This window comes from Calypte anna, chromosome 4B (genome assembly GCF_003957555.1).
Source record: "Calypte anna isolate BGI_N300 chromosome 4B, bCalAnn1_v1.p, whole genome shotgun sequence".
Lineage (NCBI taxonomy): Eukaryota > Metazoa > Chordata > Aves > Apodiformes > Trochilidae > Calypte > Calypte anna.
Window position 1 is genome coordinate 6,084,811 of NC_044249.1, and position 18,472 is coordinate 6,103,282.

Consider the following 18,472-nt stretch of genomic DNA (forward strand, 5'->3'; position numbering starts at 1 on the left):
TATGGCATTATCCATATTCTGCATGCATGACTTCAATGGATATATTTAAATGATATTTCATAAAGACACTCTAACTTCTTTATCCCAACTACATCAAACTAAAGCATCATAGTCTTTATTAAAAGTTTCTATTTACATATATAATTACAGTAACTACTTATCCTAATTTAAGAAAACTAGTCAAAAGAATAAAAATGTGTATCATTATATTAAAAAGCCTCAATTACAGAAAACCTGACACAATCAAAATACAATTATGATCAATATCAGACAAATGCATAAAAAATGGAAAAGTACAAGAACATTCATTGTGTAAAGCCCAGTGAATGAGACACTGCTTGCACAGGACTTTAATAAAACTGAACTGCACTTCTCATGTAAGCCCCATGACAGCCACCAGTGAAGTTAACTGCCTGCTTCCTGCATGGATTGCAATCATCGAATGGTTTGGGTTGGAAGGGACCTTAAAGATCACCTGGTTCCAACCCCCTGCCATGGCAAGGTTATTATTAAATCTTTTTTAAAAGAGCAGGACAAGTGGCATCCCAGCAGTACCCAAAAAATTCCAGTTGTCTCTCTCCAGAGCATCCCCTTTCACTTCAGCATTATGATCTGCATGTAAAACCAAGCAGTACCTAATTATTTTTGTATTAAAGTAAAAAAAACAGTGGGTTTGCAAATGAGAACTATTTCTCCTGTATAGTCAGAGGCAGGTTTAGTCAAAAAACAAGAATGTTTTACCCACCAGTTGGTGACATACCCACTGCCATATTCCTGCCTTCCCTAAAGTCTTTTATTTGTGGCAGTAAAATCATGCTGAGTTTAATCAATGCACAGTACACCTCCTTTAGGTTCATTGTACTTTTTGCTTATTTCTCCTGTAATTAAGTATTTATTTGTGACAAGTGATATTAGCTACATTGAACTGGTTCACTGAAGTAACCCAGAGTATTACAGCCCCAGAATGGGAATTATTACTGTAGCTTTTTGCCCAATTTTTGCAAAATATTTTGCACTCAGATCCAAGGCTTATTCTGCCATAAATGCTCCCATGTATGAAGTGGTGCCAGGTCTGCTGCAAACATGACCCAGAAGAGCAAAGCATGTCTAACAGCCTTGGATACCCCTCCACCCTCAAAGGGATTACCTGTCTGTAATGGCAATGGTGGGACCATGTGCTGTGGCCATAAGCTGTAGCAGCAGTTTTTGATGAACAGGAAAACCAGCTTTACTCTAGCCTGGATAATCAGAACTGTGAAGCCACAGCACTTGGAAAAGTCTTGCTGCCAAAGGGACACATCCCACTACTTGGGTCATGAAGCAAGCTGTGAGCTCTGAGCACCTGCAGCTATGCTGGTCATGGCATCAAGCTGTAACTCATTTAAACCTGACTTTTCTTAATCTGTATAGACCTGCATACTTTAAAAAGTCTCCTGAGTTAACAGAATAGTGCAAAGGCTTCCAATAATAGGAAAGAATGTCATTCTATTAGCTTTATTCTTGCAGATATTCTAGGATGCAAACAGAAGTCCCAATGTTGCTACAAATGCAGTCACAACCTGGCTGGCCCAGGGTAATTCACACATGCTGCAGCCTGCCTTGATTTAAATGAGTTTAATTTTTTTTTTCTTGTCTACATCCAATAATCTTTCCAATAAAATGATCCTATAAACTACAGATCTATAGTGTTGTACACAGGATCTCCATAACTGCTATGAGAAAAGAGAAAGGTATTCTGTCTTGTGACTTTGGAGCTACCTTGATGAGATTCTCTGGGAGAAACTCTAGTCCTGTAGTGCAATTTTAAGGAACAGTCATTAAAGGGTTCTTAAAAATCTTCAAAAATGTATCAAATCATATTCATTCTACAGGCTAGATAGATCTTGTCCTGTATAAGAGGCATTGTAAAAGAAATAGAGAGCTCTATCAATCAAGTCCACTTTTCCACGTGTAAATAGGGTATTTTCTGTCAGCCACAATAGAAACTGGAAGAGAAGGGATAAAAACCTCAATTCACTCAGTTCCTGTAGCTGTCCACTGATGACAACTGTACTAAATAAACAGGAGAGCTCATTTTAAATCCTTGTAGTCTGAGCCATACACCAAAATTAAAATGTACACCCTGTGAAACATGGGCACATGCCTCTTCCTTGGTTAAACAGGAAAAAATACTTTAGTCTATGAAGTGATAAAGCCAGATCCTGTGTCTAGAATATTCTACACATTCCTATTAGAGAGCACAGGAGACAAATCCAAGCTATTTGCTCCCAAACTTTAAATAAATGTATCAGCTATGATATACACCCTCTAAAGGTGTACCCTAGCTAAGCAGTTCCCCAGGCAGCCTCATGCTGTAAGTTATGAGTGCATATAAAGTCTTGACATGAACTTGCACAGCCTTTAATCATAGAGGAGGCCAATTACAAATATGTAAAGAGCAATTCAACTAATTAAATACATCTGTCAAGAGCCATTTTTCATACCTAAGAGGAAACTATCAGCTGGACTCCAGCTGCCACAAAAAAAAAAACCAAACCAAAACCAAACCCACAGCCCTCTCGTAGGTCCTATCTTACACTGCAGCTCTCGAAGGCTCTCAGATCACCTGGAGCACAGCAAATGGCACTCAAGGTCTGTATTTGGCAGCTCAATCACTCAAATAGTTCCAATGACCTCTGTATATCATCTAAAGGAAGTAACTTGCTCAGTGTAAGAAGCTGACAGTGTAAACAAAAATGTCCAGCACTGGAACTCAAAATGATTCAACTTTAGCAGTGACACTGAAGATTTTGGGCCCTTAAAAATCACTAATAGCAGGAGACACAGAAGAGCTGTGTATCAGCACCCAAGAGATAAGATTTTGTATTAACCTTAAACATCAGGTTACAAGCTCTTATCATTCTGGTTTGGGCAGATAAGTAAAACAGTATTAGAAACACATTTCTGAAAAACTCTTCACAGTAATGTTATCTCAGTCTACTCGATATGTTTCCTGCCACCAAAAAAACACACAAAAATAATCTTTCATTTGCCAAGAATACCTGTACTGATTCACATAACCAATCAAACAACAGCCAAGGGTCTGTCTTAAGAGCAGGGTTCTCATTCTCTATTCTCTAATAACAAAAAATAAAGTACATTTTAGGCATAAGAGAAGAACAAAATTAATTGTACAAAAACTTGTTTCCCTGATCAGCAGACTTCCTAAAGAGAGCTAAAGAACAGCAAGGCAAGAAACTTAATTCTCAGTAAGATTCATGCAAGAAAGAAAACAAAGCACTTACCGTGTCTTGAGATTTATCTTTGACATCATAGACTGTGAGTTTTATTTTAGTCTCCTCGTAGATGGGATATTCCGGTGGGAATGTCACACCAGTCAGAAACAGTGGATCTCTTGTACCCTGTGTAACATGAGTAAACTTTGAGCAACGTAACAGCTGTGCAATGTGTGGTATGCATTATGGATGGAGAGAAACTGTGGCCTCTTTAAAAGTTGTTTGCTTTCTACAGCAGGGAGATGAGAACAGCTCAGGTTTATCCAACCAGGCAACTTTAAAACTTCATCAGGAAAGCTTCAAAAACTTCCTGCTGAGGTTTTTTCTCTGGAAAACACAGCAAATGCTTCTGAAACAGAGCCTAACAACATCTCTTTAAACAGCTCAGCTAGAAAGTTTCATTACCTGGAATACAACCTGGAATAAACAATCCCTCCCATTCTCCCACAGTGCCTTCTGAAAGTACCACAATTTCATATTAATATAAAAGTACAAAAGGTATAGTATATGCACTCTCACAAGAGAGAGATCTTCATAAAGTCACAATAAAATGTCTAAAGAAATTCTATAGAGACTCCACATATTAGATTATGGACTTTAACTTGTGGGAAAGGGATTGCAATGCCCCTCTTTAAGCAGTAGTGGAGTAAGATAATTTTTCCCTGTTTTGTAAAAATATCATTAAATCTATAAGCTGCACACAAAAGTAACTATCATTGCTTCAAATGAATCAAACAAAATGTTGCTTATAATTTCTTAATGCTTAATTACAGTTAATTTCCAAATATTAGGAGGCTAGTATCCTTAAATTTTCCATTAAGTAAAATAAAGGATTTGCATGCTAAATGAAGTGTTGCTGTAAGAAAATAATTTTTCTGTGCCCCTGGTCATCCCCAGCCCTAAAGGATGGAGTTACGAAGCTGAGAGCCTTGACACAACAGATTCAGGGATTTATTCAGATCCATGACATTAGGTTAGGAAGTGCATCAACTTCTATTAAAAGAAGAAAATCTGTTCCATTTTCTGAACAATATCATTTCAGAGAGAGTGCAATGAAACATCCTGATCAGGTACAAGGTATTTGAATCAAACAGTTTCAGGATGGTTGATGGCTGAAACCATGATAATTTAATTAGTAGTTGGTTACAACTGCTCACACAAATTGCTCATGAAATATTCTCATTGTATTTAACACTTAAAACAAGACTGGTAAAATTGTGTGTGTTAACAATAAGAGTTCCCTTTTCTTAATGAGTCTCTCCAGTACATTAAGCTCACACTTTAATTTTCTCTGTGAGCCCCTTTTACTCCTTCTGACACTGCTTACAGGGCAAAGTGAAGAATGGCAGAGCAGCCTCAGACAACTTGCTGTAAAATATGATGTAAGCTACTAATTACTTTACTTAAAGTCACAAACATGACATATACACACTTCTTTCCCTAATTATAGAAGTAGACTAATATTTTTTCAAATTGCAAAAGCATCCACTTTCCTATGGTAAAAATGAAACAAGAAACAGAAAGGTAACAGACCATACAACACATGTATGTTCTTCTGTAATTTTAAAATACTTTACAAACTCACAGTCCTTTTACTTCAGTTTTACTTTGCATTCCCTTGTCCTTTCATGAGATCAACTATTCCCTGTTTCATCCCAGACCTATGCCTGGAGAACCAGAGCATTCTCTATGTGTATACTTGGAACAACAGAGCTTTCATGAAAAGGTAAATTCATTTCTAACTGTTTATCCTGGTTAAATGCCAGGAACTACAGAACACTCTTAGGTATGCTTCACTAACTGCCAGAGTATGCTTGTTTTACCTAAGAATATGCACTAACTTGTTCAATTTTCATTCACTTTCTAAGGAAGGAATGAGCAGAATAATAAAGATTCTCACCTCCACGATTTCAGTGCTGGAATACCTCGTCACAATGTGCTCTGCTGGATGCACCACTGAGACTTGTATGAACGTATTCAGCTTCCGATCACGGGTAGCAGCCACTAGATCCTTGCATGCTGGAGATGGTACAAAACAAAAATTAAATCCTCCAAAAGAAGACTCTGGGAAAAGGCTGTCACAGGCACAGGACAAAGCACGCTACGCTCCAGCTCCAGATGAAACCTCCGGAGCCAAGTCGATTGAACAGAGGAAGTCCCTTGGAAGTAACTTACAGAAATAGGAAGTCACATGCTGCAGAACTCAACTGAGATTTCATTTCCACTAAAAATACTTGCAGCTTCTGCAAAGCTCCCTGGCCAGAGGCTCCTCAGCTCCAGTCTGTGGATGTGCGTGCATAGGCACACACTGCAACAGGAGAGAACTTTACAGAAGCACTCATTTCATTTGCCATAAAATCTCTAACTTCTTCATCCCTTGCTTGATAGTTTTCACAGTACACAACCATTTAAAACACATTCTAAACCAGCTAATTACTACCAGGGCTTAGGGAAATTTATATAGTCTGATACCACATTATGAACTTTTTAGTAGAATTAACCAATGAGTAAAAATCTACATACGACATGTTAAACTTATATGACATATTATTAAACTCATTTTAACTAGTAAATACAGAGAATTTCAGTTCTTTTTAATAATTCCTTTTTATTCTGGGCTCACTGAGTTCATTCTTCAGACTAAGACATCTCATGCCTTCTAACTGAAAGGATGAGGGCACCAAAGAAAAAAGTACAGGAGGAAAGAAAGGAATGCATCATTAGCTGCTCTGCAGAGTGATGGGGACTAATGGGACATGCACTGGCTCAAAAGCTGAACCCATCCACCTTATGTTCTTCAAGAAATACATGAAGGTGAACACTGGTGACAGGATCTATCTGATCTATCAGCACTCTCTACAACTCCCTGAAAGGAGGTTGGAGCCAGGGGGGGTCAGGCTCTTCCCCCAAGTAGCTCCCAGTAAGACAAGAGGGCATGGGCTTAACCTCTGCCAGGGGAAGTTTAGGATGGGTATTAGGAAGAAATTCTTTACAGAGAGGGTGATCAGACATTGGAATGGGCTGCTCAGGGGAGGGGGTGGATTCTCCATCCCTGGAGATATTTAAAAAGAGACTGGATGTGGCACTCAGTGCCATGGGCTGAGAACCACACTGGAAGTGGATGAAGGGTTGGACTTGATGATCTCAGAGGTCCCTTCCAACCCAAATGATTCTGTGATACCCAGTGCTTTCTGAAGTGCATCAGACTTACACTGGGATTTTAAAAGCCTGAGGAAAGAAAGGAAAAGGCTATGGTTTAAGAGATGCTAACTGTCAAGAAAAAGCTGAGGAAAGTTTCTAGGGAGTCATTGCCACCTGGGGGATTCCTCAGGAGCAGCTGACCTTTAACATTTTAAAACTGAGTGAGATTATCTTCACTGCAAGCAAACCTGCTCTGATGAGAAGCCCAAGCAGGGAAACCTCTCATACATACAAAATGCCAACTCAGCTTGGTTTACACTTTTTTTTTTTCCCTTTCCTTTGGGCTTGGACCTGCTGCTTGAGGAAATAAAAGGAAAACTGAAGTTGTTTTTTCTACCACTCTTTCATAACAGTTTAAAGGAAACTAGGAAATTATTAAATCTTGCCTTCAAAGAATATTTAAAATTTCTGCTTTAGCCTGAATTGCCAATGGAATCTCTTGGTAGTAAACCTCAAATTGATCCTATCATAATTTGGTGGTAATAGTGGGACAGGAATATAAGCTTTTTATGATGAAGTCTGTATGAAATAGCTAATACAATAGCACCAGACTTCAACACCAAGTTGACAGAAACTCCTTGCTACTAAAGCTCACCACATTATTGAAAGCACTCTTAATATTACCACTACCTGATATAAGCTGAAGAATTATGATGAGAGTTACTGAAAAGCAGTTTCCAAAGCATAATAGGTTGGGCAGACACCTACCTATTTAATCTATATCCTCTCTAAAGCTGACCACTGATGCAGGATCAGATCATTACAATTTCCAGATAAAGTCATTTCTCTTCACAAACCTTGATCTTTTGCCACCACCCAAACTTCTGGTTTTCCAGTCTGCATTTTTAGAACATAGCACAGCAAAGCACAGCCTCAGAGGAATGGCAAAAGAGCTCATGTTAACACTGACAGTTACAGTAAAATCTTTCCACACACACCAAAAGGAAAGTAACCAGCTCACAAGTCAATGGAGCTCCAAAGATGACAGATATGCACCAGAAGGGAAAATCAGAAAGAGACCAACTTCATAAAAACAAAAATAAAAGCCAAAAAAACCCCCACCTGAACGGTGACTCTGGCAGAAGTCATAGAGCTGAACTCTTGTAAAAAGTTCTAGTGCATCATGAATGGAGGTGAATCCCCCCCATAAATAATGATTTGCTGTGGAATGTCTCAAATGTTACCTAGATGTGACTCATTATTTAAGCAGCCAAGAGCACAGGCTTTCACCCCACCTTGGTGATACCTGAGCATAGGAAACAATTTCTGTGGTAAGAAGATAATTTAGCCATTAGATCACTTTCTGTAAGAAGGCAGCTTACCAACATGAGCTTGCATTTCACTGGGTAGAGAGCACATGGGGATAATTCATCTGCACCTCTCTCATGGGGAAGATCAGCATAAAATATCAGAATTCTCAGTGAGACCCCAGAACAGAAGGATACAAGAAATAAAATGAAACCTCTATCTACCTTGATGACTGAGTTACTTGTCTCTATTACTGCTGCTTACAACTGCTGTTTCAGTCAGAGAGGATACACAACAAGGTTGTTGCTGGCAGAGAACTGAAGATCTGGTGTGACACAGAATTTGTCACTTTGAGCCAGAGTGCATCACTTCCCTTAAAAACAGCCCAGCTGAAATGTTTAACAAAACTAAGGACTAAAAATAAGGATGACTTTTAAGCTGATGCCAAAGAACAGAAGTTTGTTATATCCTGTTCACAGCCTGGCAAGCTCCATAGCCCCACACTGCACTGTTGCCATTTGAACGGTTTCACTTGAAGTATCTCTAAGAATCTTTGGTCTTCTTTAACAGTCACCACTCTGAACAAAGAGAAACATGACATGGCTGTGAAATGCCAGTTATAAGTTACATACTTAAACAGATTGTTGGGCATTATTGACATACTACTCAAAAAGAAAGAGGAAAAAAAAATGAAAGGCATGCTAAGGCTGTTGTCTTAATTCCAAATGTAACACAGTGAAATCAGGTTGCAACATCGATGCACTTTCCATCAAAGCCCACATCTAAAGCAGACCACATACATAGGTCACATTATTTTTCAATACTTCACTCTGCTTCAATTATGGAAAAAGGTCACCAACAAAATCAGTGATTTGAACTGGCAGCTTGTACTTAGATGCCAAAGGTTTATGAATCGACTCATTGTGACTGTTGACTCAGTGTGTAAAATCCTGAGTCACCCATTCCCCTGGCAAGCCCATCAGTGTACAGTGAATGTTTAAGGAAGGATTTAGGAGTAATTAATGCTTTTACAGCAACAAAGAAGAAAAGTTAAGATGGCAAGAAGCTACTCTATGTATTAATCAAAGAAAAAGGGCAAAGTTGTTACTGTGTAGGGCAAGATGAAAGGCTGCAGGAAAGAGAATTGCTCTCAAATACATTTAAAATACTTAACATATTTTGCAGAATTCTGTGGTGTACAGGTAAAACTGTCTTACCATTTCAAATGCCTTAAAAATAATTTCTAATGAATGCCAACACAATTTTTTTTAAGAATAAAAGCAAAGCTAATACTAATTGTTATTTCATTTCCATTACTGTTGTTGTTCTACTACTAAAATGAAATTATTATTCTCACATGAATCACAGGAAACAAGTGCTCCTTCTCTACCAGTAGTGCCTGTACATTGTCCTGGACATTCCAGTACAACCACAATGCACACACACCACGTGTGCTGGACACACAAACCACACCAGCAGATGTCTGGTTCTCAAGTCCTGCTACTTTCAGGACTTGGATATATTTCACTGTTCTTCGTGCTGCACCAACATACTGGCTGCCCTCTTCAACCTGCTGTGCATGTGTGTGCACACACAAAGAACAAAAAGAGATTAAAAAACAGTCACTGTTTCCTCAAAATTGGGCTATGCTGTAAATACAGAAGAATCCTGCCTTGTGGTTCCAGTGACCAATTCATGGGATCAAAGAGAAATTTCTGAAAATGCTACCTGGATAAAGGAACAGAGCACAGAGAGAAAGACACAAAAATCCCAATGACTGTAAAAGAGTAGAAAGGAAGAAAAAAAGCAAACAAAAAGTACAACCAGAAAGAGTCTGGAAATTCATCATATGCCTTCCCTGAAACCATAACCATTCTGACCAGGGTTTCACCACTGCTCCAAGCACTAACCCCACTGGAGTCAATAGAAATTAATTTGGCAAAAAATGGAGAGATGCAGCATCTCTCAGAACTGATCAAGATTCAGTAGCTGGAACACCCAATATGAGCAGAAGGACTGGAAGACATCCTCAGCTCAGAGTTCAGAGCTGTTTGGGAAGGAGGCCAAAGAGTAGTACCAAAAATTGAAAATTTCACTGAAATTTCCACATTTATTTTTGTTAGCAAGGTAAATCCCAGATTCACACAATGCACACATTAGCCCACATGGCAATTTGGGAGTTTTCTTCTTCTCTAACCAACAACAGAAACACCACTGTTTCTCATAGCTTCATTCCTTCCTATTTTCCAAGCCAAAACAGATCCCAAGGGGCTGGCTAGGGATGGGAATCAGTCACCAGACCTTTTGTCTCCAGGGCACTTGGTTTGTATGCTTGATGAACAGAAAATTAGCAGTATCTGCAGACAGGAAGCCTGTGTGTTTCACATGCATATATATATGTGAACATAATGTTTAATTTCTTTTTCATTTCATTAGCATTGCAGCAGCATTATTATCCCAAAGCAACTTAGTTTATAAATAATACTGTACAGTCTGTCTTGACAGACTAATTAACTGAGGTGCAGCTATTCCTTAGGGGGCAAAAGGACACATTAAATAAGAGAACACTACATTTCAACCTGTGCTACATGCAGAGCACTAAAGAGTACACAGTTTTCTTTCCTTCCCCCTGAGGGGCTGATAATGAGGATAAGGATATGTAAGAGAAAAATCTGCCTATCACCACTGCTTCTGCCTCTGCTGAACACACAGGGCTAACCAAGCCTGCTAGACGTTAATACACTTCAAAAATCTATTCCTATCAAAATGGATTTTGATCCTGCTATTCCAAGGTTGTAATTTATACTGGTATTGTTGGAATTTTAGTATAGCACAAACGTGTTCAAAATCTGCAGGAAACAGAGCTAAAGACTATTTCACCCTTCACCTTTTCCCAATATTGTCATAGCCAAGTATCTAAGAAAGAAGTAAATGTGTCATTTCTTGCAGGAATTTACCACTGTCCCAAAAAGAGAGTAGTTACAAATTTAAGTAGCACAGAATCATAGAATGATTTGGGTTGGAAGGGACCTTAAAGATCATCTGGTTCCAACCCCCTTGCATTTGCAGGGACACCTCCCACTAAACCAGGCTGCTCACAGCCCCATCCAACCTGGCCTTGAACACTTCCAGGCATGGGACAGAAGCAGCTTCTTTGGTCAATCTGTTCCATTGCCTCCCCACCCTCACAGTGAAGAATTTCTTACTAATTGCTAACCTAAATCTACTGCTCTTCAAGTTTAAAGCCACTACCCCTCATCCTTTGCTACATGCCCTTATAAAATGTCCCTCCCCACCCAGCTTTCTTGTAGGTCCCTTCATGTATCAGCTGAAAAATTAGAATAGCAAAGGGCAAACAGACTTCCCTTTTTCTCTTCTCTGCTAATTTCTTTATAATGTAAGTTATACAATTTCTTTCAGATTTTATAAATAAAATATATTCTGCTGGTTGCGACCTTTTTCAGACAGGCATAGATGTAGGCTTAGGAATAACACAGCTTCAGAATGCACAGGAAAGCTTTAGCCATTCTTTGGAAATAGGACTGTAAATTAGGACTGTAAATACAACCACAAGAGTGGTGAGAACAGCACAGCCCTGTGTTCTCTGCATGGAAAACCATGCCTGAGAGCAAAAGAGAGAAATGTTTGAAGCCTGGTATTAGCACAGAATGGTGCTAATGAGCACCCCTCTAGTTAGTGCTCCATAATAAATACTATCAATTGCTTTACCATAAATACTACTAATTAGTTGTCCCATTGATGTCTCAACAAGAATGCTGAGGTTTGCTAGTGTGTGAAGAACCCCTCTACCTAGGGACCATAAGACCAGAAAAATTATTCCCACAATAATTTGTAATGCAGACTCCTTGTAAAATTCACAGCATCAAAGTATTCAGCCCCAGAAATTATAATATCCATGTTATCAGAAAACAAGGGCACAGTTACATAGTCATGAAACAAGTATGTACTAGGAGGGCTACTCATTAACAGTAGTGACCAAAACAGAGGCTCACTCAGGTAAATTCTGCAATTAAAAGAATCTCTATGGAATGGAAGACTGTGCCTGGGCCATGCATACAAATAAATAAAAATCCACTGTTTTTTATTGAAGAAAAGGTCCAAGATTACAGATGTTGTCTCTAGGGATGAGATCCATGTATAAAAATAAAATATATATCTGTTCTCTAGAAGGTACAGCTGGTTGCTAAAATAACCTTGTTACATCCCAAGGAAATACAAATACTCTCCTTAGGGGGATGCCTGGAGTTAACTGCAGGAAGAAAATTTATACCAATAGTCCAAGGAGAGAGAGATGACCAAAAAAATTTCAATAAAGCATAAAGTATTTCTATGACATCTCTATAATAAAGAAAAGTATCTCTGTGACATCTCTATAATAAAAGTTTGGGGGAAAAACCCCACTAACACCAATGATATCAGCAGTAATCTAAGGAATACACTGATACACTGTCCAGAAAATCATCAGTCATTACCCACTTTTTTTGCTGCTAAAAGAACACAATCGTTTAGAAGACACTGAAATAAGGTACACGTGAGCACTGCTGGAGGAAAATGCTGTGTGCTGATGGGAGGGCAGGGGTAAGAGGTTATGCCCAGGAGCTGAGGTGCCAGATGTACTCAGGATCCTATTTGCACATGAAGTGCTAAAACTGGTTAGAATTATCAGTGTGAAAACCAGAATGGTCTATTGCAAAGTCCTGTCAGCCCTGGGTTTTGTAGTACTGAAGAGTTTTTAGGTCTTGGGGTTTTTTATGAATGGACATGGTCATCTTAAAGGTCTTTTCCAAACCTGAGAGGTCTGTGATTCTTTTGTGTTTTACTGGTAGTCCCATGCCAGACTAGAGATTAGGTAGAACACTTTTAAACTGCATCTTTCTGCCTTTTCCAAAAAGGTAAAATAGGCTTAGACTATAACTTAACACTGCCATTAGCAGCAGCACTGGCATCCTTGCCCTGACCATGGGTCTCAATTCTTTGACATGTTAGAACAGGGCTATTTCATATTGCAGCTTTGCTTTTCAGCCCAGACAACCCCACTTATTTACAGAGTAAGTTCAGCAGATGCAAGAGGCTCAGGAAAGTGGGAGACTGGATCAACATCCAGCTCACAAGCATCATATTCCCACCAAATGTGTCACCAAATGCATGGTGACACATTTTACATCTACATTTACATTCAGTACAATTTACATTTTAGTAGTGAATTCATCCATTGCTAATGTTAGATTATCTGTTCCAACACATTTACTGCTAATGATCAGGCTCCTCCAGCTTTATTTCCAATTGGATATGACTGACTTTTGCCACCTTTGTGCTCTAGACTGCTTCTGAGGTCAGTGAAGGGAATTTCTAGGTATGCTCACAACAGCTGCCTCCTTCAGTTATGAAACAAACTGCTCGTGATCAATGTTTTTAAACTTCTTACAATTTGAAACTATATCTGAGAATACAAGTGTCTGTTTATCTCTTTCAGATAGTGCTAGATTTGGGTTTTTAAAAGTAATTCTTCCAAAGACTTCATTTCCTTACGAGTACACTGTGCTTCTAACTGCAGAGAGAATTCCTGTTTTTCCCAAGTGCTGCAGTCATCTAGTGACAGCAAGACAGACCTCTTGATGTTCCTTGATGTTTCTTTACCTTCTATGCAGAACTATTCTGCTAATGGCACTGTCTATTCAAGATACTTATGCTTGGACCTGAAGCTGAATCTAGTATAAATAAAGAGAGAATGAAAATTAAAAAATGCTTAAAGTCTTACAAAAACATGCTAGACGTTAATACACTTCAAAAATCTATTCCTATCAAAATGGATTTTGATCCTGCTATTCCAAGGTTCTAATTTATACTGGTATTGTTGGAATTTTAGGATAGCACAAACGTGTTCAAAATCTGCTGGAAACAGAGCTAAAGACTATTTCACCCTTCACCTTTTCCCAATATTGTCATAGCCAAGTATCTAAGAAAGAAGTAAATGTGCCATTTCTTTCAGGAATTTACCACTGTCCCAAAAAGAGAGTGGTTACAAATTTAAGTAGCACAGAATCATAGAATGATTTGGGTTGGAAGGGACCTTAAAGATCATCTGGTTCCAACCCCCTTGCATTTGCAGGGACACCTCCCACTTAACCAGGCTGCTCACAGCCCCATCCAACCTGGCCTTGAGCACTTCCAGGCATGGGACAGAAGCAACTTCTTTGGTCAACCTGTTCCATTGCCTCCCCACCCTCACAGTGAAGAATTTCTTACTAATTGCTAACCTAAATCTACTGCTCTTCAAGTTTAAAGCCCCTCATCCTTTTGCTACATGCCCTTATATAATGTCCCTCCCCAACCAACTTTCTTGTAGTTCCCTTCATGTATCAGCTGAAAAATTAGAATAGCAAAGGGCAAACAGACCTCCCCTTTTCTCTTTTCTGCTAATTTCTTTATACTGTAAGCTCAGAGACAATATCTAAAAACTGTAACAATTTCTTTCAGATTTTATAAATAAAATATATTCTGCTGGTTGCGAACTTTGAAAATCTCTTCAGAAATTAAATAAACCTACAGCAGTATCACAAGAAGATGAAAAGAAACCTAAGTGCCAAGCCTCTCAGTCTGCCACATCTGTTTTTAACAGCATACATTGCTTCTTTTGACATAAGCATTTATACACTGCTATACCAGTTGTCAAGTGAATCATTATGTGGTTTTGATCCTCCATGTGCAGGATTACTTTACAACACTGCAGAGACAGCCTTTTTCCTCTAATGTGTAAAGCAATTTCAGCTGTTGCTTAGCCTTACTCCAAATCCATGTCATCATCCACATCTTTACAAAATACTTTGATGCTTGGTGAAGAAAGAAGCTTCCCTTGCAAAACAAAGGAAGGAAACTAGCAACAAAGTCAAGCAACTACAGAAGGTATCAAGCTTCAGAAAGAACCCTACACAATCCTAAGTCTTTTAGGGTGCTGCTTCACTGCAGTAGAGCTGCTTTGTGGACCAGTTATTTTGGATTCTGGGTATAAGTTCGATACAGGAGCCCAGACCTCAGTAGAGGAGTGACTTTTCCAGACCTCAGCAGGGGAGTGACTTTCCCTGTCCTTAGGCATGTCCTGCAGCCTGGACAAGACCTCAGGATCCCAGTACTGTGTTGCTATTACCACCGAAGCTAACTGATGTTAATCTTGACCTAAGCACATCTAAATAATGCAATAAGGATGCACTTCTCCAACTTCTCTGGAGCCAGCTCTCTAATATAAGCAAATCAACTGTGTGCCCCTAGCCCTGTTACTCATGAGGCACTGCTAGTAAGTAAAAATATTCATTTCTTCATATTCACTTCTTCTAAAAATATTCATTCTTTCTATGTTACATAGAAAAGGCAATCATGCTGAAGGTGCCAGCACAAGATGCAGCAGGGAGCTGTATTAACAACAGGAACTCACAAAAGAAAAGACTGACAAGGGTCAGACTTGCAAGCAAAGCTATTGCTCAACTGCCTTACTGAACATGCTTTAAGATTCATTTGTCTAGAAAGATTTGTGTTCCTTCCTTCACATACACCAAGGATGAAGCCCCCAGTGAAGAGGGAGGAGTGATGTACTGTTGATCAGCTCCATAAAGACTGCTCAAAAAAACAACACTCAAGGGATCATGGTAGAAAAGTTTGCATGCTGAAATACTCTCCATGTGCAGTGCTCAAGCGGAACAGAACACAGTCTAAAAAAAAAAAAAAACAAATAAAAAACCAGGATATTACTGAGCTGCATGATTGTACTTTTCTTTTCTTTACTTCCCTCCCCCCTTGGGATACCAAATACAAGGCTGATTCACAGCTGTGTCTCATTGCATAGGTGCCTGTCAAATGTTGTCCCTGTCTAAAGAGAGTCCAGTACAGCAAACAGAAAGCAAAGCACCAGTCCCTCCAGAATGCCTGAGGCCATCTTTTAAAAAAATAAAAGCAACCCTCTTTGACATGTCTAAAAAGGAAACCAGACTAAAATGTACTTCAAAGTCAAGGCAAATAAGAGCAAGACACATTTTTAATCAAAGCAGAAAACAGATTTCTGCAATCCAGAATAACCACTTCTAGCCTTGTAATGATTAAATTTCCCAGTCAGGAAATGCACGATTAATGCTCAAAAAACAGCATACAAGCTGCAGAATAAGTTCTAATATAAGCAAGGCTTGTCTGAAAGGGTGGCAATTCTGGATTAATACCTCAAATAGAGATCCAAGTAAGAGAGAATTCTTTATTCTTCAGCAGATCAGAAAACAGCCATCCCAATGGCTGTTGATATTTCAGTTGGTATTTCTTTACTAGTGTGGAATAGCAAGAGCTAAGCAAAGCATAACCTTTTCATAAACAATTAAAGATTTATATTTTTGTATCTATTTGCATAAATGACAGAGTCGAAAAATAAAGTTCACAGATGAAGGGCTGTGCCAGAAGACAAGGCTCAAGTAATCCACAAACCCAAAAGCATTTGAGATTCATTTCCTTATGTATCCTGAAGAAATAACCTTTAGCCCTAGACTACTTCTTAAGTCTCAACCACAAGAATAGGTTACAAACGAGACAGGGTAACAAATCCCATGCTGACTGGAGCTGTTTTAACACTCAATTTAATTTCCAAGTAACCTTTTTAAAGCACCATATACATTTGTATTTGCAGTTTCTTCAAAATTAACACTCATCTAAGCAGCTCATCTCCTCAAAGATACTGGACCATAATCTAAATCTTTTAACTCACAGATTTACAAAAGGTCTGCAGCTGGTATTTTGAGACAGACCTAAAGGGAGAAGATATTAATGATTTCTACAGAGTATACTGCATTCTAAACCAGAAAGTTGGATCCTCTTACTATAGAGACAGTAATTTCCAGCAGGACTTTCTTCAAAGGTGAAAAACTGCTGTCTACAGGTTACAAGACTACAAATTTCTGTATTTGAAAATGTCTTGGGTTCTATGAATTGACATATGTAAAAATACAGGTGACTGCTTCCCATAGAAATAATTTCTAATTATTTCAATTCCTTTGTACAAATTAAGTATTAAAAGAAAGGGGAAAAATTAATCCTTCATCTCTGGTGTATTTGATATTTAAATCCAGAATGAGCTAGGTATTGATTGCTGCTTTTTATCTCACTGGCAGCAGGTTCAGATCTCAAAGCTGAAAGCACTGATAACCATTGTAGGTTTTAAAGCAGCTCATTCACAATCCTACAGCCAATGATCCTCACTTGCTTAGGTGTGAAGAATTCTCACCTTCAAAGAAAGCCAACACCAAGCTCTTCTATCACCAATACATTCTGTACTCATTCAATCACTTAGGAATCCACCTTAAATGCATCAGGATTTCACATGAAAGTGTCAGCTTTAACTTGTTTTGAACATTTGATCTGTTTCAGGCAGTTTTTAAAATTTCATTTCTTTCATTTCAGTTCCATATTCTGCATAAGGGCTGGGTGGGGACCCACTGTAGAAATATGGTTTATAACAGAAATTAAAATGTCTCTAACTTTAGTATCAAGAAACCTCATTATCCATAGCAGGTACAGGTAAAACAGTTAAGAACAGCATCCTTAAGCATTGTTTTTTTCAGTAAAGCCCTTCCAAGTACATCAGGTCAGTCTAATGCTGCATCCAGTGTGGTGTTTTGGGTTGCTGCATTAGGAGAGTTCCTTTTTTCTTTTTTTTCAGAGAACCTCATTTTTAAGTCATATCTGACCACAGGACATGCATTTCAAAAGTTCCAAAAAATAAGACCATCTATAACTAATGTGTTGAAAAGGGAAAGACGACTTCAGTCTTCTACTAATTAGATGTTTTGCTTTTATGGAACTTCTGTTTCGACAGTTGAGGATTTAAAAAAAAAGCCCATTGGGAAATGTTTTATAACATTAAAGTATTACTGCAATTATTTCTATTGGCATATTTAGAGATGTAGTTAACAACTACCATTTGAAAGATAAAGTATCATGGTAACACAGTGCAGTACCATTAGAGTCAAAAAAGGCAAGAGCATCATGCTTTGAATTAAATATGTTTAATTTAATATATATTATTGGGCTAACAAAAGAGAATTGTTTCATGTCTGTTTAGTCATTCCCATTCTGCACAACACGAAGCATGAACTACAAGAGATGTGTAATCTGTAAATAATTTGATTGCTTTTGATGATCTGAACTCTTTTGGAATTATAAAGTGACTTTATCTCTGAGGAGAAAGACAAATCAGGGAAGAGTTGTCAAGAATTCTCCAGACAATTCATCATGAAGTGTTTTACAGTCCGAGCTAAAGGTTAGAAAAGACCAATTGCAAAACATGACAGAAAAAAAATTCAAGCATAAACTCACAAAAAACACAGACATCCACGAGTGGGTTTTAAACAGAAGACTCTAAGCTTCTGCACACCTGCTCCGGGGGCTTCCAAGTCTCCAGGTATTTAAAGCTTTCAACTCCAAGCTGTCCCAACATGCCTGAGGGTTGGCTGCTGGGCACATCCCCACTGCCTCAGCCTTGACAAGACTGAGCATCCCTGAGCCTGGCTCTGGTCCCAGCAGGATTTGCAAACCCCACACCTGTCCTGACAGTGCCAGGCTGGCAGGGCACAGCTGTTTGTCCACGCTCTGCAAAACCATCACAGCTGATTTCCTTCAGAACAGCCCCAGCAGGGTGGCTGAAGGAGAAATGGTGCCACTGCCCCTTGGAATTCAGTAGAGCACTGGACCAGAAAGAG

At 38.8% G+C, this 18,472-nt stretch overlaps 1 protein-coding gene across 1 annotated transcript in view; it reads right to left on the reverse strand.

Annotated features, from left to right (window-relative positions):
* Positions 1-18,472, reverse strand: part of INPP4B (inositol polyphosphate-4-phosphatase type II B) — a 272,455-nt gene that overhangs the window by 136,190 nt on the left and 117,793 nt on the right. The window contains exons 7-8 of the mRNA XM_030450753.1: positions 5,176-5,294; positions 3,285-3,401 (exon numbers count right to left, since the gene is read on the reverse strand). Coding sequence (XP_030306613.1) covers positions 3,285-3,401; positions 5,176-5,294 — 236 coding nt within the window. The remainder of the gene's footprint in view (positions 1-3,284; positions 3,402-5,175; positions 5,295-18,472) is intronic.